Here is a 27,778-nt window from a genome sequence, read left to right as displayed (position 1 = left end):
TTTTTCATTGTTATTTCACGATAACTAATACTAATATTAAAAAACTGAACCTTATTTTAAAGTGTTACTGTAAATTATAAATGTAAATAACATTACATCAAACTTAAAACGAATTGTTCTGATTTGGGTGTTTATGTAAACTCAGATCCATTCAAACATTTATAAAATGCATTTATGAAAAATATATATATGTATATATATATATGTTTCAAGTCATATTTTAATTTTATGATTGTATTTTGTTCAAAAAAGCGTTTTGTTTTTGTGAAAAATATTTTTCAAGCCTTTTAAATATTCATCAGTCCGAATCCATTTTATATATGAATATAAAAAAAATCCTTCGTGGTCATTCAAGTATAGGCTACACCCTGAAAGCTTGGGGGCACCTTGTCCCTTTCTCGTCGCTGTGTCGGGCGAGCTCCTCTCTCTGTTAGTGAGTGAGTGAGTGAGTGAATGTGTATGTGTGTATGTGTGTGTGTGTGTGTGCGTGTGCGTGTGTGCGCGCGAGTGTGTATGTGTGTGTGTGTGCTCTGCTGTTGCTGCCCTTTGATCCCTGCATTAGTGTTAGTTAGGGGCTCGGAGACACACACTTACAGAGAGCAGCCATAGTCAAGACACGGCAACAACAACAGCACCTCCTCCTCTACTCTTCCCTGTTCCCAACAATACACTTAACCGAGGACAGCCAGGTGCACGACAAGTCCCTGCCATCAGGCTCCCTCGCTAAATTTCAATGGGAAAAGACCTTTTTTCTTCTTATCCCTAAACAAGAAGGAGAATGTGATAAAAGGGGGAAAATGCCAAGGAGGAAACAGGAGCAACCCAAGCGCCTGCCTTCACGTAAGTCCTTTTCTCATTCGGCGCGATTTTAGAGCGTCTCCGTGTGTTTTGCGCAGTAGTTTAGGGTTAAAGAGGTGAAACAGACAAAGGCACGGCGGAGGTTATTTCTCCTTTTTTAGGTCTGTGCTAGGCAGCCATGTTGGCGATGAGGGGGCTAGCGGAGCGAGCGCACTAGCGGTGCCTTTAATTGCAGATAATCGATAAAGGTCCCGTTCCGCCTAAAGGTTGCGGCCAGTAAAGCTCGCGTTATCGCTGCTTATTTGGCGCTTATGGTCGCGCGTCTTTTCTTATATGTGTCCGTGCGAGCGAGGCAGAGACGCGCGGAAGGGAAAGGGGAGGATCTGAGGATCTGGCCGCAATAAAATGAAGGGTCAGTCGGATCAGACTGAGAGCCAGACTCAGCCTTCCATCCATGCCCCTGCCTTTACTTAGCTCCGGCGCTATCTAGCAGCAGCCTGCAACTTAAAAATGCGCCCTAAAACACGTCCGTCCAACTTTCCGCCTTCCGCGGTCGTATGTGTGTGTGTGCGCGACTTTTTCTTTCGTTTGTCGAGCGGGATTTTTTTAAGCTGAGGTATGTTCTTCCACCCCTCCCAGTTCAGTGGGGTTCATGTCTGCAGGCTGCCTGTGTCAAAGCCATGGTCGGTCACCTGAAGTTCAGGGTTTTTTCCTTCCTCACGCAGCCATTCATTGCAGACAATCTGCGATCAATAACGTACAAAGGCGAAACGCGTTTTTCTCTCGCCTCGAAGCTTGTGTGAGGGAAATCTCACGGCTTCGGCTGCTTTGCACGGGTTGCGCTTGGAATTAATCGCAATATTTGTCCATTTGACCCTGTGTAGCTGGATGTTAACATTGTGCTTTTATCAGCTCGCTAATAACGGCGGTAGTTGCGTGTGCCGGCCGCTAGAGGGGACACGATGTAGAGTGTGGAAAACATCGATCAGAGGAATTGGCGAAATGTGGCACGGTGGCGCTTTAAGTGCAAGAAAGCAAGCGCTCAGAATGCATCTTTACTGCTGATGCCATTCTCCAGCGAAACGGTGCCTTTTTTTCAAAGTCGGAGATAATTTCTTTTGCTCTCTGGAATGTCCTGCTTGTGTTTTAACTGCATTGCAAAATGTTTTCTTCTTAATGCTATAGCACGTTTGTTTACATCCGTTTAACTTACAATAGTAATGACTGCTCGGTTTTAAGAGAAGAACTGAGCTTTCATGACCACCAGTAATTCAATTCAAAGTTGTTACTTTGGATCTGCTTTGATTTGACTTAAAAAATAAAGCAAATTCAACTTTTTGTGTGTGTGGGTTTTAGTGAATTAATTTACAGTGTAACAAAATGTACTGGGCGGTTATGTCGGATTATTGATGTTTATGAAGTTATTTGGGTGTTTCACAAAATTCAACAGTGAGGAAAAGTTCTTAATTGAAGCTCAGGAATGCTCTATAAACCTATAATAACACCATATTATAACTAATGGCGGCTTTTCTTTTCATAACATTTATAATCTCTCAGCCATCAATGTTTATGAACTGCTGCCATTTGTCCCACTGCTGATTGATATCGTATCGAAATCACCCACTCAGCAAAAGCTCATCTGAAGTTTGGTGGCGCCCCGAGCGCAGCCCTCTCATTCAGCCATGGAGGAGTGATGTCACATTTCATTACTTTCTGTTTGCGCTCGTTGTGATTTAACACCTGTGAGCAGATAGGCGTGTGACTAGAACCATTCTTGATCTAAATATATCTCATTTGCTCATGGTTAGCTACTGCCTTAAAAAGTGGAAAATATCCAGGACGGTGGAATTGTTGTTGTGCCGAAACTGCTTGTTTGCTCTGGTGTTTGTGAACATTACGGCTATGACATATCATTTTGCAAGTGTATCTTTCACTTCCCTTTCTTGAGAAGGCATAGCTGAGTTCAGGAGTGCTTGCGTCACAATGTGCACGGGTCAAGACTTGCAAGAGGGCATTAAGGCCTTGATACAGTCAGATGATCTTCTTGACAGTTAAATATAACCTTTGGCTTTAGTGCTACAATGAAAACCACTGGGATTACAAAACCATGGCCTTATAACACTGATGCACACTCCTTTTTCCAGAATTCATACATTTTGTTCAAACCTCAGGTCACAGTTCGCCTAGCTTCCTGTAAATTAATCGCGAGAAGGGAGCCTAGGTTAAAACGTTCCTGCATCGTTAAGCAGTTTTCGTCGGATTTCCACTCCGAGGTGTAGAGGTCGACTGAGGTTACCTCTTTTTCTCCTTTTCTGCTGTTCTTTGTCTTACTCGCAGGCTTCCATTTTGTGCAAGTACATAGCCCGTATCATTCTTTCACCCTGACCTTTGCCATCAGCTAAAATGTCTCCCTATGGGAGCCGGCCATTTCCATTATACACACATGATCTTTAAGGTTATCTGCATTTGCAAATGGAGGAATTGGAGCATTGCACCGATTTCAGCTCTCCATTACACACCGATGGCAGAGTGTGTGCGACTGGGTGGCTCTCCACCTTACTGTAATGGTGGGTCACTGGCTCCTTTCCACTCATCTATGATTATAATGACCTTGGCTGGGCCTGGGCTTGAAAACATTGGATTAAGGGGAAAGGAAAATGAGGGGAGGTTTCCATTTCGCTCTTGGCATCTGATTTGTAGGGAAAATCTGCCAAGAATACCCCCTCCTTCTCCTCCTCCTCTTCTTTCTTCCCCCTGCCCCACCAACTTGATCAGGCTCTCTCACCGGTGTCTGCCCATTTGAGCTCAAGCGAATAATGATACACAGGCTTTCCTCTCAGAAATGAATTAAAGGGCAGGGGAAGGGTGGTGGATGCTCTCCTGAACAAGTGCTTATACAGAAAGGGGCTTCAGCCAGGCATACTGAACCAGAACATTTAGATTAATTTGGCTTGCTGGATCGCCTGGCTTTCATCACAGGTGTAGTCTAGCTGCGAGTGCTCAGTCAAAGGCACTGTGGTGACATAATTAAGACAATTTTTGTACTCGGCTCGATGATTGTAACGGACTATAGGCTCATCAAGTGGGAGATTCATGTGTAATGTATTATTAAAGAATTTGCATCTTTAAAATGACCAGCCACGATGTAGCCTGGTTTCGTCTGTGATAGCGTTGCACATTTTTGAGAGCCAACAAACAAATGGTCTCAATGGGAAGGATCACTTGCTCTTTTGGGCCAGAGCTATATCTTACTTCTTTTTTTATCGTTCATATGCTTTGACAACATTATAAGAACGACTTGGATAGTCTTGGTTGGTAGCGTCAGTAAGAATAGGTTTAATGTAAGAAGCCACTCAGTAATGTTTTCATCATGTGTGTTTAGGAATTCTTGGTGTTTTTTTATTTATATTAACTATATAATTTCCGGCTATTATTGCAGAATGCAGATTCTTCTTCTATTAAATTAATTTCATATGTATGTGTTAACAAATTATAATATTTAAAAATAATATTTAATTGAAATGCTTTTTGACATTCAAAAGTTTGAGGTCAAACTTTTTTTATACTTTTATTCAGCAAGGATGCATTAAGTTGATCCGATGTGATAGTAAAGACTTTTAGATTGTTACAAAAATTATATTTCAAGTCAGTGCTTTTTTATGTTAAAGAGAACATTTTTTTTTTATTGCGGGTTCCACAAAAATGTTAAGCAGCGCAACTATTTTCAACATTGATAATAAAAAGAAATGTTTCATGAGCAGCAAATCAGCATATTTGAATGATTTCAGAAAAAAAATTAATTATGCTGAAAATTCAGCTTTGCCATCACAGGAATAAATTACATTTTAAAATATATTAAAATTGAAAACATTCATTTAAATTGTAATATTATTTCACAGTTTTACTGTATTTTTTTTTCTTCAAAAAATTATAAAAAATCTTACCTATCCCACATATGTTTGTATCAGTAAAAACATTGGTAGTGCAAGCAGAAAATAAATCCTTACTTTTGTACCCTGAAACTGGCCATCTTTTTTTTCTAAGCCCATAGTTAATTCAACATGCTCACTTGGTAATCATTTTTTTCCGACACACACCTTTTGCTACATGAAGCACGATAGACTCTGAATGAAAAAAGTCTGAAGTTCCGAACACAATGTTTTACCCACCCAAGTCTCAATCAAAGCCTGTGTGGAATAAAAGTGCCTGAGCTCGGTAACGATTTTCCGCATGTTGACAAGTCACAACATGGAGATCTACAGCTCGGAGAGCAGCCCTTTGGCTAGTGGCGGCCCAGCACTGAGTAATAACCAGCTCATAGCAGGCATTCTGTTGGCAGTGGTTCATAAGGAACAGCTCGCTGGTTCATCTGGGGAAAGGGTGGGGGGAGCTGCTGGAGAGCTCCAGGCACTTTCTTGTGTTGTTGTACCACACAAGTGCATCCATCCCCTCCAGGACAAACCTTTAACAGGCTGCTAACACTGGGCCACACCGCACAAGGGATCGAACAGACAGGTCTGACGCAGGCCCGTGCTGCAGAGCTATGCCAAACTGCGATTTGATTTATGAGTCAGTACTCTGGGTCTGTCTTAAGATGAGATGAGGCTTACTGGGCAGAATCAAAGAGCAGTCTGTTCAGTTGACAGGGAATGAGAAGAGGCAAGCCGCTGTCATTTTTTAAAAGTAGTTTTGAATTGTCATATCTTAGAGGAGGCCTTGGAAGCGAGGAGGTCAATAATACCCGAAGAAAGATATACGTTAGCATTCCCATTCATCTGAATGGCTGCTGCACGACTGGCCCCCCGTAATGGACCTGCTTGCTGCCATCTTTGCTCATTGTGGTTCGTTTTTAGCGCCAGTTGCCTGAGCGGTAAACACCACATGCCTTATCACTCAAGAGCCACAGAAAACTGACAACTAGGGTTGCATGATTTAGTTAAAAAATCCTATTCAGATTGTTTTGTCAACAACTGTAAAATAAAGTCTGTAGCATGAATAATATGTAACCTCTCTTTTCTCAAGGCAAAAAGAACATGAAGACATTAAATTCACTGTTGTTGTTTGGAACCTATTATATTATATTATATTAAATAGGTAACACATTATATTAGGTGGCCTGCAGGACTATGTATTTACTGTGTAACTACATGCTATGTATTCTTCAAACTTCGCAATTTTTAGGAGTAAGGGTTAGAGTTAGGTTTTGGAGTAAGGGTTTGGGTTACAGTTAGGGGTAAAGTTAAAAGTGTAACAACAAATGTTAATGAAATGGAAGTACTTTAAATGTAAATACCATGCACAGACATGGTACCATACAATGTACATATTTAATAAGTATATTGGGTAACACTTTATTTTACTGTGTCCTTGTTGCATATTACATGTGTATCGTAAAAATAGTAAATTATGCATAATTACATGCAACTAACCCCCAACCAAACCCTAATCCTACCCTAACCCTATGTAAGTACATGTTGTTAATTAATATTACTCAGTATTTAAATATATAATTACACTGTAACAATAGCACCTTAAAATAGTGTAACCGTGTATTGTATCAAATGTTTAAATACATAGTTATGGCCACTTAATATAAAATGTGACCATATTATATTATTAATAAATTAGGAGAAATATATATTACTAATGGTGCGTTCACACCGGACGCAAATGACACAAATAAATTGCGCTATTCGCGCAAAGTTGGATGCTTGAAAATTTTGAGTTTACTTGCTTCATTCGCGCGAGACATTCAATTTACAACAGACGCAAATTCGTGTCATGGGAGGGGCTTCTGCCAGCCGGCTCGTCTTGTTGAGAAATGGCTGACATGGGCTGTGTTTACACGTCTTTTTTGTTAAAATACTACTGTTAATGTGTGACAAAACGTAGTTTTAAGACTTTTTCAGGCAATAATGTAGTTGTTTAAAGCTCAAATGTGTGGTTTATTTATAAAAAGAGTCCCTATTTGAAAATTTTATCTGGCGTTTTCGGAGTTGTGAGATCCAGGCGCTCAGCGCTCATTAACCCCGGCGAGATCAGACTTTCTACGGCTAGTCCTTCAGACATTTGCTGCTGGCTCTGATGTCTCTATGGTGTCTCGAGCTATAATTCGTCTTGTGTATATGTAACGGTCGATCTTTGGTCTCATGGATCTATAATTGGTTCCCTGGCAAATCGTTTAGGCTTAGGGCAAAGTGAAGTTTCATTACTTTTTTATTTTTAGGCTATTTAACTTTATGTTACCGTTGTAGCCTACTAGCACTGACTTTAAATGTTTGACTGAATTTTTTGCTTTATTTCATGTATAGCTTATTATACCTTTTACTTATACTTTTGAATTATTGATCATACATAAACTTGCATTTAACAAAAAGAGACTGGGTTGTGTTTCATGTCATTTAATGTTATCACAGTGATAATCATATGCACACTTGTCTGAAACTGATATTAATATATGATTAATTTAAACCAGATTTTCTCCTCATTGTTGTCACTACCAGAGCAAGCTCCTGATTGGTTAACGTGGCGCGAATATCCGCCAAAGTTCAGATTTTTCAGCTCACGCGATTGTGGTGGTCATATTTTACAAAAATCCTGAGGGAAACTTAATCGAAGATGGTCACCCTGTCTTCAGAACATGCCAGAAGAAAGTCGCTGTAATAGGGGGAACACTTCAAAACTACGAACGCAAGGCAAGTGGACTTTGACCTCAATACCAAAACTACGTCTGGGAAATAATAACGTGAAGCAAACGAAGAAATTCAGACAAGACTAGGGTGACATTTAAGGGAAAATAATCAGGGCTTGCAGGGCTCCAGACTAACTTTTTTCACTAGGAGCACAATGGCCCCCAACTGAAAATTTTAGGGGCACAACCAGAAATTTTAGGGGTGCACACCGTAAATCAACATGCTAACCAAATCTACTAATTTCCACTGTATTACTAATAGGGATCGGTATCGTTAAGGTTTTAATGGTATTACTACTCTTACCCATACTGCTTATCGATCCGGTACTTTAACAGTATTCTTACCGGTTCTTTTTATTATAATTTTTTTTTTTTTATATATATATAAAAAAAAAAAAACATAATTAAGAACATAATTAACATGGCTTTATAATCTGAAAAGTAAAATATATATAGCAAAAGAAACCGCAAAGTTTGAACAAAAATATAAAACATCTATGTGTAAATGGACCAGTGTGCAGGCATTCAGAAGGTCTGCTAACATCAATATTACAGTAAAGAACAAACCTACAAAGAAATCTTATAAAGTAATGAAATGTAAAATAACACTGCATAGTTTTCACTGTATAAATTGATAGATTAAAGGGGCTATATGCGTTTTTCTGAAATTTAAACTCGCGACTGACACCTGTGGCCAAAAAACAGAACTGCTCTCATTTTCTGCTCGCTCTCGCAGCGGTGGTGGCGTCACATCCGCAGACAGCGCGGGAAAAGACGACCCGCCAGAAAAAAGGAAAAATAGGATACAGGCTTATAGGTGCACCCACTGTGAGCGGACAAGGTGTCAGTATGCTCATCAGGAGATGTTTGAGTCATAAATGTAAAATAAAAAGGCTATTGTTACGTTTATTTTTGGGGAAAAAGTTGCATATAGCCCCTTTAATGCTTATAAAAGCTAAAGTTATTAATTCAAGAGATGTGAATATTTTCTATTTGCCTTTTGTTCGATTCGAATTAATGGCTCAATCGTCAGCAGGTTTATTAGACGCTGCCCCTTTAAGACCATTCGAATGTAGAACTAATAATATCATATTCTCCTATTTCTCCAAACTATTTACGCCCATTTAAAGGGGTGGTAAACCACGATTTCACTATTCTAACTTTAGCTAGCGTGTAATGTTGCTGCTTGAGCATAAACAACATCTGCAAAGTTACAACGTTCAAAGTTTAAAGCAAAGGGAGATATTTGCTTTTAAAGAAATCAGTTTCTAAGAACTACAGCAAACGGCCAGTAGGCGACTACAGACATTCCTCCAGGGTTGGTGACATCAACAGGCTCAATATTTACATAAACCCCTCCTCCGAGAAGATTAAATAAGGGGGGGTGAGGCCATTTTGTATCGCGGCGCTGTTGTGGTATAGTAGGCTGGAGTGTTGTTGCCGCGATGCCGAGGAAACGCTGTTATTTTCATCCGGATTGCAGGTCTGGGGTACTTGCTCTGTTCAGCCTTCCTTGGGACGGGGGTGCGTTGCAGAGCGTTTAACATACAGCTTGTTGCACGTGTGTTTGAGTCAGCGGGGAATCAGGCGCGCGCAGGGCTCCCTGCAGAGGAGATCTAACATCTAAGCACATCTAACAGAGGAAAACATCCACCGTCTTCGCGATTTCAATGCCAGATTTGCACAACGTCAGCTGCGTGAAAAAAACACTGCCAGTGTGTGGATGCACGACGTGCGCGCTGCACATTTCACGGAGGACAACACAAACTTCCACAAACTTCGCGAGTTCAATACAGGATATGCACCACGGCTTGTCCTGAAAGCTGGATTTACAAACAGAAGCTGTTTACGGGCCACAACCTGTAAGTCTGATTTATTTTTCATCGATGTGTTTTCCTGTAATAGGTTGTAGCAGGGAAGTAAACAGATGACAACACTGTTCTGCAAACCAGTCTGTTAAATGCTTATTCATACTTAACGTTATCCGACGAACACCTAACGTTACAAACACTAACGTTAAAATCTCAACAGCGAACCTGACATTAGTGTAAATGATTCTTTGATTAGAGCTTTGATGTATTGTTTATCTACAGGCATGCTAAACATGGTTCTGTGTGTGATTTGGCTAACTTACTAGTTAAAGCCAGTGCTTAGTGTTCGTTTTGGGTTAGTTCTTGCGACAGATATTTGGCTATAATCGTTCTAAAAATACAAAAGTTAAAGTGCCATTCAGTAGCGATCACTATAGACCCGCAGTCTTTACTCTTGAGGACTGAACAGGTTCTGCTCGATCATCTTCACTGATCTGATTCGGGCTCATATGGTTTTATTGACGCCGTTGTTTCTATGACCAAAGCACAGCCTCCGGTAAGGGGCGTGACGTTTCCGACAAACGTACACTAGGCGGTTAGCGAATCACAACACACTGGGCCAGCTAACCAATCAGAGCCCACTGCGTATTTTTGAGGGACTGGCTTCATACAACCCGGAAAGCATGAGACCGTTTTACAAGGAGGGACAGAGCAGTGTAGAATAAAGGTCAAATATATGAAAAATAAGGCAATTTTTTTTAAAACGAAGCATGAACACATGTTACAGTGCACCCCACAAAGACAATCAAGCCTTCAAAAGAATGTGTTTTACCACCCCTTTAAGATATAAACTGTTAAAAATAACTACTCTCCAATCCGGTCAATTTGACACCGGCTATTTGTTGTTTATTTGATGGTTTAGACGCGCACATGAAGCCTACAATATTAAGTGCAAGTCGGTCCATTTCGCAGCACACACGCAGCCTTGAAGTTGGAAACAGCGTCTCTTGCGCGGATTATTGTGCATTTAATAGCTCTTTATTATCAAACACATCCCGCAGTTTAGCAACAGTAGAGACTGCAGTTTACAACAATCACTGATTCTGACGATTAGTTTAGGTTTAGGGAGAAATGACGGCGCAGCTGTGAAGGGAAGGATGAACTCGACGGAACACGGCTATAGGAATAGTTTTACCTCATATATCTTCTTTTTATAATTCTTGGAAGCCAAAATCGAAAATAAAATTAGATTAATATCACAGCACATCCCTAAAGTTTAAGCAGACTAAACTTCTGTGTAAATCTCTTGGCCATCGTCACTCATTAAGCTGACTGTGGTGTTGTGTTCGCTGTAGCTCCCTCGCTTTCTCTCTCTTCTGGATTGCGAATGGCAAAAATGCATCACGGACAAATTATTTAATATTATCTCATATAGAAACGGCTGGCAAAGATAGAATTTGCCAGAAATAACGTTTATCAATTATAATTAGTAAGTGTATTTTCTTAATTTCTCCTGTACCGACAGCAGGCAAATTTACTGGGGCGTACATGCGACTGGACGTAAAATTCAGTCGCACACTCTCAAATTTTAGTCGCAAAATGCGACCATTTAGTCGCACTCTGGAGCCCTGGCTTGACATTAACAACCGCCATTTTCGGGTGTAACGTTATTTCGGCTGCACACGACACTAGCCACTTTGGCGGTTGAACTTATTATAGTCTTCTCAAAAGTCATCTGTTATAATCGCGTTGCGCATTATAACCACTTACACGTGTCTATTGAGTTTATGAATGCAATGTCTCATAATCAGAGGCGTTCAGATTAGCCAGAGTTTTGTTCAGAGCACGCGCTGCTCTCACTCGCTGAAATCTACACTCAAAGCAGAGATAAACGTGCGATGTACGCAGGAGATTCATTCATCATACAGTGATTGACTGTTTTTGTTCTATTTCAGCAGCGAAAATTGTTTAAAAAAACACAGCAGAATCACATCTGATATGACTGGCATAAAGTTGGCGAATTTAGGGACCGTCTCTAAAGTTACATACAACATTGGTAACGTTATACACGTTTCAAACTTCACTAGCATTTGAAGGGAATGACAGTCATAAAACTGACTGTAAAGTGTTCATCTAGGTGTCAGGTATGATGCACACATTTTGATATTTAATAAAATAAACTGTCAAATCATATGGAAATATGGATATGCATTATTTCACTAGGATACTGTTTGGGCTCTTACACAAAATATGCTAGATTTAAATGCATCATTGCTGAACACTCATGAGAATATTGCTTGATAATATATTTACAGAGATAATATTAGAGATTATATTTACACCAAATTATTATTATTTATGCGTTGCTATTGACGACGGCCATTATAAGGAAGGAAATCCCACAGAATTTAGCTTAAAAAAGTGCATAGAGCTGCTTGATTTGTTTTTTGTTTGTTGATTTTCAAATATAAAACTTCTTTTAAATCTGTTATTTTTGAACACTTTCATCTCATTTGAACAAAACCGTGATAATATTGATAACCGTGATAATTTGGGTCACTATAATCGTGATGTGAAATTTCCATACCGTTTCATCCCTACTTAAAGGGTTAGTTCACCCAAAAATGAAAATTCTGTCATTAATTACTCACCCTCATGTCGTTCGACACCCGTAAGACCTCCGTTCATATTCGGAACACAAATGAAGATATTTTTGTTGAAAGCTGATGGCTTAGAAAGGCTTCAGATAGGCCTCCATTGGCATTCAGTACACTTATACTCCCAAGACCCATAAAAGGCACTTAAAACGTCGTTACAAAGTCCATCTCACCACAGTGACTCTACAATAATTTTACGATGCGACGACAATAGTTTTTGTGCGCAAAAAAAATCAAAATAACACCTTTATCCAACTTGTTCTTGTCTTCCGTGTGTGCCTCCACGACGCATGCGCGAGAATATGACGCAGATCCGGCGTTCGGACACATGACCCAGAAGGGATTTGTTTACAAGCAGAGGAAGACACGCGTGTCTAAGCTGTTGGATTCTACATTGATCGTGCTTTAGGTCTCGGCGTAGTTCTCAAAATGGGGCTTAAGTGTGCATTTCATGGATTCCCGAACGCTGGCGCTACGTCATATTCTCGCGCATGCGTCGTGGAGGCACACACGGAAGACAAGAACAAGTTGGATAAAGGTGTTATTTTGATTTTTTTGCGCACAAAAACTTTTGTCGTCGCATCGTAAAATTATTGTAGAGTCACTGTGGTGAGATGGACTTTGTAACGACGTTTTAAGTGCCTTTTATGGGTCTTGGGAGTGTAAATGTACTGAATGCCAATGGAGGCCTATCTGAAGCCTTTCTCAGCCATAAGCTTTCAACTAAAATATCTTCATTTGTGTTCCGAATATGAACGGAGGTCTTACGGGTGTCGAACGACATGAGGGTGAGTAATTAATGACAGAATTTTCATTTTTGGGTGAACTAACCCTTTAACATGTAAATCACTCGCGCGTGAAACGCTTCATTCGCGTTCAGTGTGAACGCACCATAAGTCTCCAGAACCCCTGTGACTCTATAGAGCAGTAGTATTGAAATGGTGTACCAGGACATAATTGTGGCATTTTACCGTTTATAGTTTAAAGTGAGCAGCGCTTCAAAACAACAGAGCGGTTCGCACCACAATCGCCCAGGGTCGTTTACGGTAATGATCTTTTGGTGCTACAATCTCTAATTTTGTTAGAGCCAACCGTGTTTCATTCAAAACCTTTCCGCTCAGTGTGCGTTGCTTCACTCTCCCACTAAAGACGTAAAGCGTTGACACGTTATTTTAATAATAGTAGCAGAAACACGGTGAGCAGCAAAATAGATACTTTTGCTAAAACGCTGCAGAAAACCAGAATGCAGCAAATAATAATTTTTATCTGTCATACAGATGACTCTGACTGTTTAACTAAACCAGGGCTGCGTTTCCCAAAAGCATTGTGAGCCCAAGCTGATCGTGAATGGGGCCACCATTGCCAATGTTCTCTACGATCAGCATAGTTCACAATGCTTTTGGGAAACGCAGCCCAGGTTGGTGACTTTAACGTGTGGTGCCTTTTTTCATACATTTAGCATCATTATTCAGTACATTAAGAGCATTTCATAAAAAACAATGTTATAATTATGAAAATGATTTAGAGATGCAAAAAACGTAACTTTGTTTTTGTTTTGATTAATAGATTATGTACGTTATTTGTTTTAGTAGTTTATTGCTTTGTGCAAAAAATAAAAATGATCCATACTTTTAACCCTGCACCCCAGTATGTTTTCTCTTATGTATAAATAATAATAATAATAATAGCCTGATAAAATCTTATGATCTTACCTTTTTATATATATCCAGTTGGGAGAAATCATTATTTTTTGGTAAAAATTGGTAGACATCACTCTTTGGCTCTCGGCGCCCAAGATTGTTATCTTTGATGGCTGTTTTGAGTCATCAAATAACTTTTCATTTTACAAAGTACTACGGCTGCCCCAATGGAAATGTATAACTGTTCCAAAAAAGTTTTGTCCGGACCTCCGCTGGGAAGGAAATATAGAGGAAATATCTTGGAATATCTTGGAACTTTATTTGAATACCCCTGCTGTAGAGGATAAGCGGTTTGGAGCATGGATGGATGTTACTATAATAATAATATTAATAATAATAATGATAATATCATTATATTACATATTTTAAAGGTACACTATGTTACTCCTGGCCCTCTAGCAGTTAAAAAAAACTGCATGGATTCGACTCTGAGTGAATGGAAATGAAATGAAATGAATATGACTCTCATAACAAAAAAAAAGAGAGAGAGTGAGTGACTGTGAATGAATTTGATTCTTTCTCATAACTAAAAATGGAGAGGGAGATTATCCTACTGCTCATAAAACATTAACTATGAGGCTTAAGAGATATAACCAGTTTAGATGGAAAGGATTCTCGAGTTGACTAGCTGAAGACGTTGCTGTAGCTAGCTATACCCATTAATAGACACTGTACTTTCTTGAAAATAAATGCCAGCACCGCGCTACAGCAACCCATAATGAAATGACCCTTCACAAAAGATAATGCTTTACAATCAACACTGTTAGAGAGCTACATATGGCAATTCATCTACCTTAATCACCTGGGGTCTCATTTATAACCGTTGCGTACACACAAAACAGGCCCTGAAAGAGGCGTACATTCCGACGCATAGGTTGTGATTTAAAAACAAACTTGATGGGAAAATTTGTGCACTTGCACACAAACTCTGACCCATGCGTACAAACTCTTTTACTAGAGTAAGAAAAGTAATGAAGTAAGAACAATTTTAAACTTTTCATTTTGACCTACACATTTACATTAATGTTCCAGTTTCATTAATCTTCAAAATTATGAAAAATACCACTGTATTTGAAGGATACAGCAAACGGTAAGGTAACGGTAATTTCCACATTCCCTTTTTAAAATACTTTGTCAGTGATGCACAGAGTCAGACAATTGTATTAACACTGCAATAAATAGGCCTGTTTCCATTAAAAATAGCCTATACATCCTAAAAGATATGTTCACATTACCAGCAAAACTGCATGAATTTGATTTGATTTGAATTGCTTAAAATGAACTGAATACTATTTAAAATTCACTAAATATTTTGAATTAAAAATACAATTTGGTCCGTGGAAATGAATGAATCAACACTAGCCTATTCAAAAAAACTTTATCTGAGTAGTATTTTATACAATTTATGGATATTGGATATATATGAATATTTTTTTTTATGGATATTTTGATAGATTTATTCTAAAACATAAAAAGGGTATTGAATGATTTTCAGAATGTAATGTGTAAGGCACAAATGGCATTTATAGTTAGAATCTAATATTTTTCAATATCTTGTACCTTTGACCGTGTTAAACATGGTGTCACGTGGATGGGAATATGCGTGGAATGATATGCAGATGAGGTTATGCATAGTAAAACAAGGCGTTGTAAGCTCCATATATGGTTATTTCGGGGAGAAGACAGGGTGGAGATGCATGTACGCACAATCTTTTGCTGACTAGGATTTATAAAGGGATTTTTGCACAGGTTCGGGCATACACATGGTTTTATAAATCTGAAAACTTGTGCGTACGCAAAATCTAGCTTTTGTGCATACGTACACTTTTAGGATGAAATCTAAGGAACGTTTTATAAATAAGGCCCCTGTTGAGAAGTAAAAATGCCATCTCCATGTCACTTTTACAACATTTCAAATCCTTCAGTTTTCGCCTCTGAAAAGCCAATGTTGATTCTTGTTTTATTACAAGCTCTATCAAGGTTTGAAATTTAGCGTGCTCAATATCATCTTTTATCTCTCGTTGTGACAACTGACCTATGCCACTCGCACACTATACACTTGCCAAAGTAGCTGGAGCAAGTTTGCTCTATTTACATATATGACGAGACACAAACACCATCCTGCCTGGTCTAAAATATAAACACTTCTAATAGGCAGGCCATAGTGAATCAAGTCAAAAACACGTTTTGGAAGATTAATTGATGATGTATTGACTCATTATTTAAATGTTTACTTTGAACAACAACAAAAAAGTTATATAGTGTAAGTGTACCTTTATTTTTTCATTTTTACACTTTAATAATAATACATCAATAGCACTATATTTCTGTCTTAATTTCCTCACTGTCACTTGGAATTGCTTGACATTAAACTCTTTATTAAAGGGATAGTTCACCCAAAAAAGAAAATTACCCCATGATTTGCTCAGCCCCTCATGTAAAAACTCTCCTTCACATTTGCAGATGACTTCACAGTATGTTTTATTGCACTTTTTTGGGCTTCAAATTTTGGGCTCCCATTCACTGCCATTATAAAGTTTGGATTAGGCAGGGCATGTTTTAATATAACAGATTGTATTCATTTGAAAGAAGAATGTCATTTACACCTAGGATGGCTTGAGGGTGAGTAAATCATGGGGTAATTTTCATTTTTGGGTGAACTATCCCTTTAAGTATTTATTTTGTCTAGATGACAATAGTTTTAATACATTTCTCAATATTTTGTTGGACGTGAACGGCGAACTGTGCTGATCTTAAGCCCCATGTGTGCTCCATGTGTAGTAGAAGAGAGAATAAAGTGCAATTTATTCGTTTTGAATCATACAGCGCATACAGACTATTAACAGCCTTTTTGTTTTGTTTTTAATCATTGATTATTTTGATTAACTTAGTTTGCAGCCAGTATTTTGATCTCTTTGATTACAATTTCCTTGAAGCTATGAAGTTGGCCATGCCAGTTTCTTTTTCATACAGAGCGAAGTAATGTACAATGGAGTGGACCATTTCTCTCTACCTTCAAATAGACTACATGTGGCCACCTTTATTGAGTGTGTTCAGCTTTAATAGATTGTTCCCAATCCTGATCAGTTCTGTTACCATTAGGGCTAGGCTACTTGATTTTTTTTTTCTTTCTTGTTGTGATTGGGGAGACTGATTCCACACCAACAAAGTAGTGCCAAAAATGGCAAGTTTGACTCAACTAAACAATTTACTTTCACAATTATGTGGCGATCATAATCATAGTAATTACACAACAAAAATAATGATGGTAATTACTATCGTTGTGATCATTAGCATCAAGAGACATTGGGACACCAATGTATTTTTTCAAAACAGAACTTGTGATATTTATATGCTTGTCGGGATTTCGTTGAGCTTAGTATGCAAACTTTAAATGCGTTTTTTAATTTATATTCAAAATTCGGTCAAATTCCATTTTCCTCCATTCTCAAGTACTTGATGAGGGTCTGAACTTTTGGTATTCTCCAAGCACAAGGCTAACTTCACCTATATCATGTCTCTAAGATAGATTACACTATCCAGCACAGAGAACATAAGCATGTTAATGAGTTTAACTATCGGACTAGCAGCTGTGTTCCAAGGGTTTTTCTGAAGACGGGACTGTTTTATAGCTGAGAAGATTAAAAGTGCCAGGAAGGAAACAGACACAGAGTAGTGGCACCCTGAGGTATTGACAGCCTCCAAGGAAAACGGTATATCATCGGCAAGTGTAGAGGTGTTTGGCTGCTTTACAAAGGCGAGATATTATATTCACGATGTGAAGTCATCTCTGTGAAAGCTATTGTCACTATGTCTTACGCTGATTTACAAGGCTTAAAACGTAGGTGAGTGTCTGAGACTTGCTCAGCCCCTCGTGTAAAAAATGTCCTTCGCATCTGCAGATGACTTCACAGTATGTTTGATTACTCCCGACCTTGATGCAAAGCTCTGGTATTCATGTTTAGTTGTTATGACGAGGTCGGGGTAGCTGTTTAGTATTGGTCTGTTTAGCCTACCCGTAGCTGGATGCTGGTGGGGAGCTAAGGTACTACCTGTTCTTTCACTGTTAAAGCTTGTTACATGCACTAAGCTAAGGCTTTGAGTGAATGGGCAGTGCAGCCTGGTGGCTAAAAGTGTGGGTTGGCAACTGAAAGGTTGCAGGTTTGTACATTGAAAAAAAAAAATGCATCAGCTACATGACTAGTCAGAGTGGCTTTGTCATTTCAACATATACAGCTTGTACAAAGTGAAACGAAAGCTTTTGTTCTTGTTTTATTTTTCATTTTAATTTTAGTTTTAGTTCTGTGATTTTTTTGTGTAATCCTTAAAGGTCCCATGATGTGGATTTTTGTATTATTTTATAATGTTTCCTGAGGTGAACTTATATTGTTAGTATGATTTTTACATCATAAAATGTCATAATTTAGAAATAAAGGGCATTTTTCTATCCTGATTTTAGCCCTCTGGCTTGAATGCTCTGTTTGAAGGGGCGTGTCTGATGTGAGACTTCAGTGTAAATGCCCACTGTTGTGATTGGCTGACATCTTTGCATTTGAAATGTGTAATGTGGAACCCCTCCGGAATACTTTTACTACGTTTTTTTACTATTATATATCTGTCGAGATTAATGAATCGTGAAAGTGTTGATTATAGCATTATTTTTAGATGCTTTCCCATCACATGAAAGGCTGCAGTGATGAGGATTGAGTACACAGACAGTCTGTTGATCGCGTGAATGCAGTGATCTCGTCATTGCAACTCTATTTCTCTCACAAAATGCTTTCACCACAACTAACAGCAAACACAATATCGATATGACAGTAAGAGGTTCGTTGTGCAGCATAACAGGCTCGAATTGCTCTCTGTAGTTTTATCACAATTTAAATAACAGATTGTTTTCATGCTACTTAGAGAAACAATGTTGATTGTGTAGTCACTGGCTTGATTCACTGATTCATGAACAGTATTAAATGATTTAGAAAGAAAGTCTGCGTGAACTTGAATAATTAGCTACACATCAGAAATCACTGATCACAGATCAGGCATTAATGAACACTGGTACCTACTGTTGTGGCGGTGCTTTCGAATCCATATCGTAAAAGTCTATTTGTAAAGCCTGCCATTGCGACTGAATTAAATGTAAAAAATAAACTGAATCCATTTTCTCCAAATTCTCTGGACGGGCAAATCAGAGAAAGGGGAGGTAACCTTTCCCTGTATGACGACATATAGGGAAGATTCCAGATTGGCCCATCTGAGCTTTCATTTTCTCAAAGGCAGCGCAGGATACCCAGGGCTTGATTTAAATCTATCTCCATTTCTAGCCACTTGGGGACCATATACAGGCTAGGGGAACTCATATTAATGTTAAAAAACCTCATAAAGTGAAATTTTCATGTCATGGGACCTTTAAAGAGCACCGTCTATTAACAGTGCTTGGGTGTATATCAAAGTTAGTTGCTGTATGTAAGAAGGGATGCACAATTTATCAGAAACAGATCATCAATATTTTTTAAATGTATCAATCTTGGCCCATAATACATGTTTAATGATGCAAAAACAAACTGGTGCAAGCTGCACCACGAAGCATAACAAACAGTGCTCCAGCCAATAGCCGACAAGAATGATTTCCACCCCCAAATAATTCTGGTCGGCTATTGGCTGGAGCACTGTTTGTTGTGCTTCGTGGTGCAACCTGCACCAGTTTGTTTTTGTTGCAGTTTGTGGAGCTTAGGCGGACTACACAGACCGTGTTTTTTTACAGTGTGTTCAGGAGACAGGCAGCTAGCGGATAGCGAGGAGATGTTTGCTGTATGTGACAAAGTTTTTGGCCTAAAAAACGTGTGACATCGCTTAGAGCACCTTTAAATCACCTCACACTGCAAAAAATGCTTTTCTTACTTAGTATTTTTGTCTTGTTTTCAGTCCAAATATCTAAAAAACCTTACATTAAGAAGCATTTACTAGACAAGCAAAAGTTTTTGTCTTGTTTTGGGGGAAAATAACTCAAAATTAAGGGAGTTTTGCTTAAAATAAGCAAAATAATCTGCCAATGGGGTAAGCAAAATAATCTTAATTCAAACCAAAAAAAAAAATTATTTTGCCTACCCCATTGGCAGATTATTTTGCTTATTTTAAGCAAAACTCCCTTAATTTTGAGTTATTTTCCCCCAAAACAAGACAAAAACTTTTGCTTGTCTAGTAAATGCTCCTAATGTAAGATTTTTTTGATATTTGGACTGAAAACAAGACAAAAATACTAAGTAAGAAAATCATTTTTTGCAGTGCACTTAAAGTTAATTAAAACACTAGTTCTGTAATAACACTGCTAAATGTAATCTTTAGCAAATCTCATAATGATTATCCATTTTTCTCACTGTACATCAGGGTTTCCTAAACTGGGGTTTGTGAGGAAACTGCAGGGGGTTTGTGAGTTGATAAAAAGCTAATAATTACATAAAAACATACAAAAAAAACTCATATCAAAATAAAATGCTTACTAAAAAGATGAAATATTCTATTTGTCTACCTGCTTATCATCTGACTATTAACAGACATGTTTGTTCAAATATTAAAATATTAACTTAAAGTCTCAGGGAGTAGTTTGACTTACAAGAAAGTTTGGCAATCCCTGCTGTATAATGGTTATGATTGATGATGATGTTATTTCAGAATTCATTTAAAATGGTTGATTTTAATGTTTAGTTTTTTTATCTTTATTTTATTTAGGCAAAATATTTGTCAGGTTTATGTTCAGTTTGTGTCTTAGTTTGGTTTGCCCTGTCTTTCTGCCCGTATGCATTCACTAGTTAGTTTCCTTGGTTACTGATTGTTACACACCTGTTTCTGTTGATTAGCTTCACTTGAGTATTTAAGCCTTCAGTTCTCTTAGGCCCCGTCCACACGGAGACGCGTTTTGCTGTATACATAAACATTTTGTATCGTATCAGCGTTTCGTCCAGACGGATCCAGCGTTCTAGGAGCCTGAAACCGATATTTCTTGAAACCGGGTCTCAGAGTGGATAAATCTGAACCCGACACCCTTGTTGCTGTACCCCTTCTAGCCACAACTCTTCTTCTCCGTTTTTAGTGTATTTCTGTGGCAGAATTACAGTGCCACATACTGGTCTGGCTTGTATACTGCATTATTTTGAGTCGGTTTCGTGTGTACGCAGATATTTCTTGAGATAAGGGGAAAAAAAGATTGGATAGGGAAAGCTGTGGATGTGGCCTTAGAGTATGTTTACACGACACCTTTTTCAACTAGAAACGGAAAACGTTTTATGCATTTTGGCCGTTCATTTACACATCAACACGGTTTTGGGGGCCTGAAAATGCAAGCTTTGAAAACGGGTGTCAAAGTGCAAGGTTTTGAAAACGATGCCTTTACTGTCTCCATGTAAACCACAAAAACGGGAAATCTGTGAAAACGGTGACGTCAAGCGCATTCGTGTTACATGTTAGCAGGGTGTTTCTCCAAGCAACATCTCCAACTACTGGCCTGGCATAAATAATAAAGACTTTTTAGTCATTTTCGAATGGGGATGTCATTTTGACAACATTGTCGTCTGTTTCTAGTATATCGTTGTTTTGTAAACATACCCTTAGTTCTTTGTTTGGTGTTAAATTTGAGTGTTTTACGTGGTTGTTTTTCGAATATTATTATTCCAGTTATCTCCTGTGTGTTCCTGGTTGGACTTGTGATCAAAGACTGTGCTTTTGATATTCCTTGCGCTCATTGCAACCACCCATTTTTGACAGAACTCTGAACCTACAGAAAGGATTAATATAACGTCATGGACTTACCTGCAGTCCGTTTACTCTGCCTGAAGCAGGAGCAACAATCCAGGACCACACGAAAATAGATCTGGCGTGCCATACAAACTTCCCAGATCGCTCCTTGTGTGCATTTTTTCAAGCTTGCCTCAACAAGCTAACAAAGGCATGCCTGCCCGATGATGATCCTAAAGGGACAATCGCAGTGTTTGTGGACTGGGTGCTGGTGAGCTGTGGCTCCCCTTTCACCGTCTGTTAAGCTGAGGAGGACATCACCAGCTCCACTCCAGACCCAGAGCACAGACGATCTTCAGCCTCGCCCCCTATGGACAGACTGAGAGACTGAGCTCACCACGAAAACCACAATGGAGCTGAATACAAAGCACATCATCAACCCAGATCAAGAGCCCAGAAATAAGTCTGACCAGGTGCGAGAGCCGGCAACATCTTCTGTGCCAGTGGGTGTCTTTGTGGAGTTTGAGGGGATGGATTGGAGCCCTGCCCATACTCCCGTTGCTGAGGGAGAGCTGTCCCTGGCCTCTGGATACCTTTATGAGGAAGTGGTAGAGAGGTTTTTCCCTTAAAGGGGGTCGCACACCAAACAAGATTGTTTTCTATGAATGTACGCACACCAGCAGTGCCAGTCAGTGTCTTTCTGCAGCGCCTAGCTAAGACTCATGATGCTGTTCAAAATCTTGCCGTACTGTACTGACTTCAGCCTGTGCTGCAAGATACATTTAGCAGGGCTGGAATGACGTGTTGATGTAATCGATTATTTATGTTCATTTCAATCTCCTGTCATGTTTCAAACAAAACAAAACTCTAGAGCAGATGCTAATGGCTAGTATGGCAACGTCGCTTATACAGCGTTTTTGTAATCGATCATATTGACTAGAGCCCGACCGATATGTTTTTTTGGGGGGCGATATATTAGGGAGTAAAAAAAGTCTGATATCGATATATCGGCTGATATTATTTAAGTGTATATTATAGTACAGTACCAGCCAAAAGTTTGACACACTTTCCCATTGATGTGTCCAAACTTTTGACTGGTATTGTATATATATAATACAGTATGTGCATAATATACATACATTGTACATAAATAGAATAGAACAAACATACAAATGAAAAACTGTTATTTTCAGGTAGGCAACAGATATGGTAATAAAATGTAAAATTTCACTTCATGGTCTTCACTGTATAAATATAGATTAACCCTTATTAAAGTTATTCAGTCAAGAGCAGTGAGTAATTTTTTTATGTGTTTTGTTATCTTGTCTTTTATGAGAACGTTTCCCTGGCATTGACAAGCTTTTCCGACTTTCCATGTTTTCACTGTTATATGGTAGGGGGCGCTATTACACATCTCTTGAATGAGTACAGAATCTCCTGATCAAAACCCAGGCGAAGAAGAAGCAGAAACGAGCGATCTCATATAAGCAAATGCATATGTAAAATAACGCAATCATCATAGTTAAACAGCTTATAAATCAAAACGGCTATGTTATTGAATGAAATGTCGACCCAGGACGAGGTATAGGACTGTGAAGCTTTAGGGGTGTTGATGGACTCGATCTACTCGATCTGTGTTTTGATCATCGTTATGAATCCAATCTGTATGTAGTCATTGACAAAAACAATTTTCTCAGCTTTTTGTTCAAAATGTTGCTTTTTTGTCATGAAACTTACCCACATTCAAGTGTTGATACAAATATTTGATATATTGCATGTTCAGATATTCACACAAGATATCGTGTGGGCCATGAAACTTGTGAAAATGACTGGCAAGTGTCAAATTTCATGTTTACGTTCACTTAAGACGTAACCGATTATGCTCCAACGCTGTTTGTTATATATTTTTTATATTGGTTATATATATTTTAAATATTTCTATTTAGCTTTCATTTTTATTTAATGTATTTTTAGTTTATTTTGTTAGTAATTTTACTACTTCAACTTTAACATATTTTGTTTCAGTTATTTGTAAGTTAGTTGTGTTTCAGTTAGTAATTCTTTTAATCTAATATTTGTAATATCAGCCCTTTATCAGTTATTGTTGGGCTATCAGTATCAGTAGCACAATTTCAATATTGGTGCAGTCCTCATTTTATGAATCTATTGATTGGCCGTGTTGAAGTGTGAATGAGTTGCTTTACTGGATGGTGTTGATTCAGACTATAAATCTGCTGTTTGCTCAGCTGCAGATCTTTATGCATTTCTTCATTATGGTTTTATAGATTAGCCCAAATACTCTCTATAAAGAAGTTCTCATTTGGCACGCACAGTGGACTGTGTTTTCATTATTCTTCACTCACACTCGTACGGGCACAGTTTACCCTTGTTGTCATTTTTTGTCGTCTTCTATGCAGATACTTTAAAACAAAGCACTAAGGTTAGGCACAAAATGTTGTCTCTGTGCTCTCCAAAGGCACAGTTATGGTTGTCATAGTGATCATATTTTTTGCAATCATTTGTCACCCAGATACTGTAAGGTTGAAGTAGAAGCACCTGGTTACACTGACATGAAGCGAATGAAAGGGGAGAGGTGAACAACTATTCTCGTTTAGTCTTTTGACACAGCACGTTTTCAGTCATATGTGGGTGTCGTCGACGTTATCTCGCTTGTATGTCTCTACCTTCGGAAAAGCGAGATGGCTATCGCCGTGACAAAGAGCACTAGGACCGAACAATGCAATGCTAACCATCGGCCGCCCCGGCCACCGTTTAACATGGAGATTGGAAAAGAAATCAGCTCCCTCTCCTCCAGGACCTGCATGTAAATGAGGTTAGCCTCTCCTGCTGTGCCACTGCTCTATCCCCCACTCTCCTCTCCAGCTATAATGGCTGCAAAACTGCCACCCCCATTCTTCAGGAAGAAACCGGGACCAATCCTGATTAGTGCCCTTGTCTTGAGTGACAGGCTTGGATCCAAGCAGGCAGTGCCGTGGGCGCCACTGCCAAGCTGCTGTCAACCCGGTATCACTGTAAAAAAGCCATCCCTTTTCTTAAACCCCCCCAGCCGCGTACATACCACCTCCACTCTCTCTCACACCCCCTCATATTATCTCTCTCTCTGTCTCTCTGTCTGTCTGTCTCTCTCGCTCTCTCTCTCTCCCGCTCTCACTCTCTCTCTCCGTCTTTCTGGGTGGCTGGCTAGTCAAGCTTGGCTGCATCCCTTGCCTGAGCTACTGGGACAAAGTGTGATTTACAGTAGTTGGAGAGTTTCCCTGTCAGCTCTAACCTGTGTGCATGTTGTCTATCTGAGTAGGCGGCAGTAATGCTGTAGCAACAGCATATTGTGGTGTAAGCGTCATAGCACCTAGTTGAATCCACCCCTGCTTCCTGTCCCTGTGGTACGTACACAGAGCCTTACTTATTATCTTATGTTTTTGTGACTGTGCGGGCACAGGGAACCATCCATTTTCCTTTCATTCCAGCGATTTGTTTTCCTGCTGTAAATATAAGATCTTCAAGCCCGTTGAGCTCTGGGCTCCATGCCCCACTTTTATGCCCTTAAAGAAACATCACTGAAGTGTACGGTGGATCCCATTAATTAGCATCTCACGGTTGACTATGAACGCCCAGATCTTCCAACTTTTTGATGGTGCTTCTGAGATTACTAGTTCAGGCTCTGTCTTTTTCTTTATTTATTTTTTTGTGCGTGTGTGTTCGGTCTCTATAAATGGAAGTTGGGGGAAATAAACAAGAGTGCAAAAGGGCGCTTCATCTACAAAGAGGAATTTCAGAGGTCTGGAAGCCAACACTGTCACAATCTCTTCCAAGAACACATCTCCTTCCTGTTTCACCTCTGGCACCCTGCCCATCATGCCCACAGACCGCTGAGGCCATGTGGAAAACACACAGATGGTAATATGTAGTATACTTTGCTAATACATGCTGATGAAGGCCTGTGCTAATGTGGAATACCATAGGCAACCGATTTGTTTAATACGAGTGTCGGTCTGTCGGATACATGGGATCAAAATCACTATAAACCACATGATAAAGTATAATAATTTTTTGCATGTAGTGTAAGTGTTATACCAGATAAGTCAGAATCAGCAAATATGACAGATGTGAGGCAGTCCGTGGACATATAATGTCAGCCGTGTGGAGAACTTTACTTTAAAATAATGCAATAATGTTATGTAAGGCACAGTTGAGCAAATTTTGCAGGTGAAAAAGGTCCATTGTCCACTCAGTAGTTTAGTGATGTAGCCTGACAAGACAGACCCACATCAAGATGTTGGGTCTGGGAACACACCATTGGCAGGGCTCAATCTCAATCTTGTCTTTCAAATTCCCTCTGCACGCAATAGGATAGCGCTACAACCAACCAGAGCAACGAAGAAGGTGAAGCAGAGCTAGTTGATAGATTAAACTTTCGCCATATGCGGTCAGCAAAACTCCAAACACATCTTCCTTTCTTAAGAATGACTTCAGTGCCTTTCTTTGTTAACCTGACAAGCCAGACCCACATCAAGATGTTGGGTCTGGAAACTCACCATTGACAGGGCTCAATCCGAGGGGCGGGATAAACGGTTGTCTTTCAAATTCCCTCTGCATGCAATTGGATAGCGCCATGAGCACCACAACCAACCATAGCAAAGAAGAAGGTCAAGCCGAGCTAACGTTAGTTGATAGACTTTCGCCGTATCCGGTCGGCAAAACTCCGAACACATCTTCTTTTCTTAAGAATGACTTCAGTGCCGTTCTTTGTTCTTTTCTCAAATAAAAGCTTAACTCCAAGTCTTCCAGAGTCGCGACCAAAGCCGATTCAAAAGACCGCTGTTCGCCAGCTTCTGTGTTTACGAGTAGCACGCAGAACCTCCGCAACTATGCCGTGACGTGCCGCCATTGTGTTAAGCCCGCCCACCGACTCTACACGCTGTGATTGGCCTGACCAGAGTTTGTTTTTTCCAGGTCTCAGGTCTACCGAGAGTTGCTAGACTACACTCGCGGCAAAATAGATGTTCTGCCGCTAGGGTGCGTCTAGATTTCTAGGCTATTTCTTTGTTCTTTTCTCAAAGAAAAGCTTAACTCCAAGTCTTCCAGAGTCGTGGTCAAAGCCGATTCGAAAGACCGCTTTTCGCTGTTCATGGATTGAGCCAGCTTCTTTGTTTACAAGTAGCACGCAGAACCAACGCAACTCTGCCATCATTATGTTAAGCCCGCCCACCGACTCTATACACGATGTGATTGGCCTGACCAGAGTTTGGTTTTTCCAGCTCGCAAGCCAACGGAAAGTTGCTAGACTACCCTGGCTGCAAATTACATTTTCTTCCACTAGGGTGTATCTAGATTTCTAAGCTAGTAGTAATGAACAAACACCTCTAAAACAAAAGCTTCAAATCAACCAGAATTCCATTGTCACGTGTGAATTTTTGTGTGTAAAACCTGTGAAATCTGTGTCAGGAAATTACACCCTTACGCAAAACATCCAACCAGAAAAGGCTTAAGCCAAGTCCCAGACTAAATGCAAGTTGCATGTTTGCTAAACACAACTTGCACTGACATGTCTTAAAATATGTCAGTGCCATTGTTTTGTCTCAAGATGCAACCAGTAATGTTTTTTTTTCTTTCTAAGGCATGTTTATTAAAGCTGCTTAAATGACTGTCTGTGAAACCAGGCCTTTGTTTTCCTATAGCCTATAGTAAATTCATTCAAACTCTCACACATACATATTCCATGTACAGGCTTTTTTTTTCACTTGTTTTGTGTTTTATGGGATTGGGATTGATGTCTTAATTTCAGTAATTTCATGTTTTATGTGATCAGTTAGATACTTGGATTGGGAATACAAGGTGATATTGGTCAGGAATCGATTCAATACATTCTGAAGCTTCATGATATCATAACTGTATTGCAAATGAGAGAGAGAGACTTAGCATTTCCGTGACGGAGAATAAATCTGTGGTGTCAGTTTTAATCTTTTGTGCGGTTCCATTCACTTTTCTCCATTACCGTAGAAGTGGTTCAAACCGCACTGAGAAACGTTGCCAGTTTATGCTTTACTTCCTGCTTCTTCATTAATTGAACTGTAGGAATTGATATGAATGAACAAGGATTGATACAAGAACCTTGAGTATCATACAATATCACAAGAAAGTTAATTGCGACATATCGATTAGGGATGGGCGATATCTTATCGTTTGCGATATACCGGTAAAAATTCTCCCCACGATAAAAATTTGTCTTCCCGCGATAATAACGATAAAGCCTAGTTGATGGCGCGACCCATCCGACAGTGCCGCCGCTGCCCGTGTTGATGCCCTAATAAGCGTTATTACTTTATGATGGCCGCAGTGGCTGCGTTCGTCACTTTGTATAGCTGAACGGGG

At 39.4% G+C, this 27,778-nt stretch overlaps 1 protein-coding gene across 5 annotated transcripts in view; it reads left to right on the top strand.

Moving 5' to 3' along the window:
* Positions 1-425: 425 nt before the first annotated feature.
* znf827 (zinc finger protein 827) overlaps positions 426-27,778 on the top strand; it is a 90,873-nt gene continuing 63,520 nt past the window's right edge. For 4 of the 5 annotated variants that reach the window (XM_079813321.1, XM_079813324.1, XM_079813323.1 and 1 more), the window contains exon 1: positions 426-840. In XM_079813321.1, coding sequence (XP_079669447.1) covers positions 798-840 — 43 coding nt within the window. In that variant the 5' untranslated portion in view covers positions 426-797. The remainder of the gene's footprint in view (positions 841-27,778) is intronic. The other variant, XM_079813322.1, reaches the window with a different exon arrangement.

Source organism: Gobio gobio (assembly GCF_949357685.1).
Source record: "Gobio gobio genome assembly, chromosome: 3".
Lineage (NCBI taxonomy): Eukaryota > Metazoa > Chordata > Actinopteri > Cypriniformes > Gobionidae > Gobio > Gobio gobio.
This window is presented reverse-complemented; position numbering and strand designations above follow the sequence as displayed.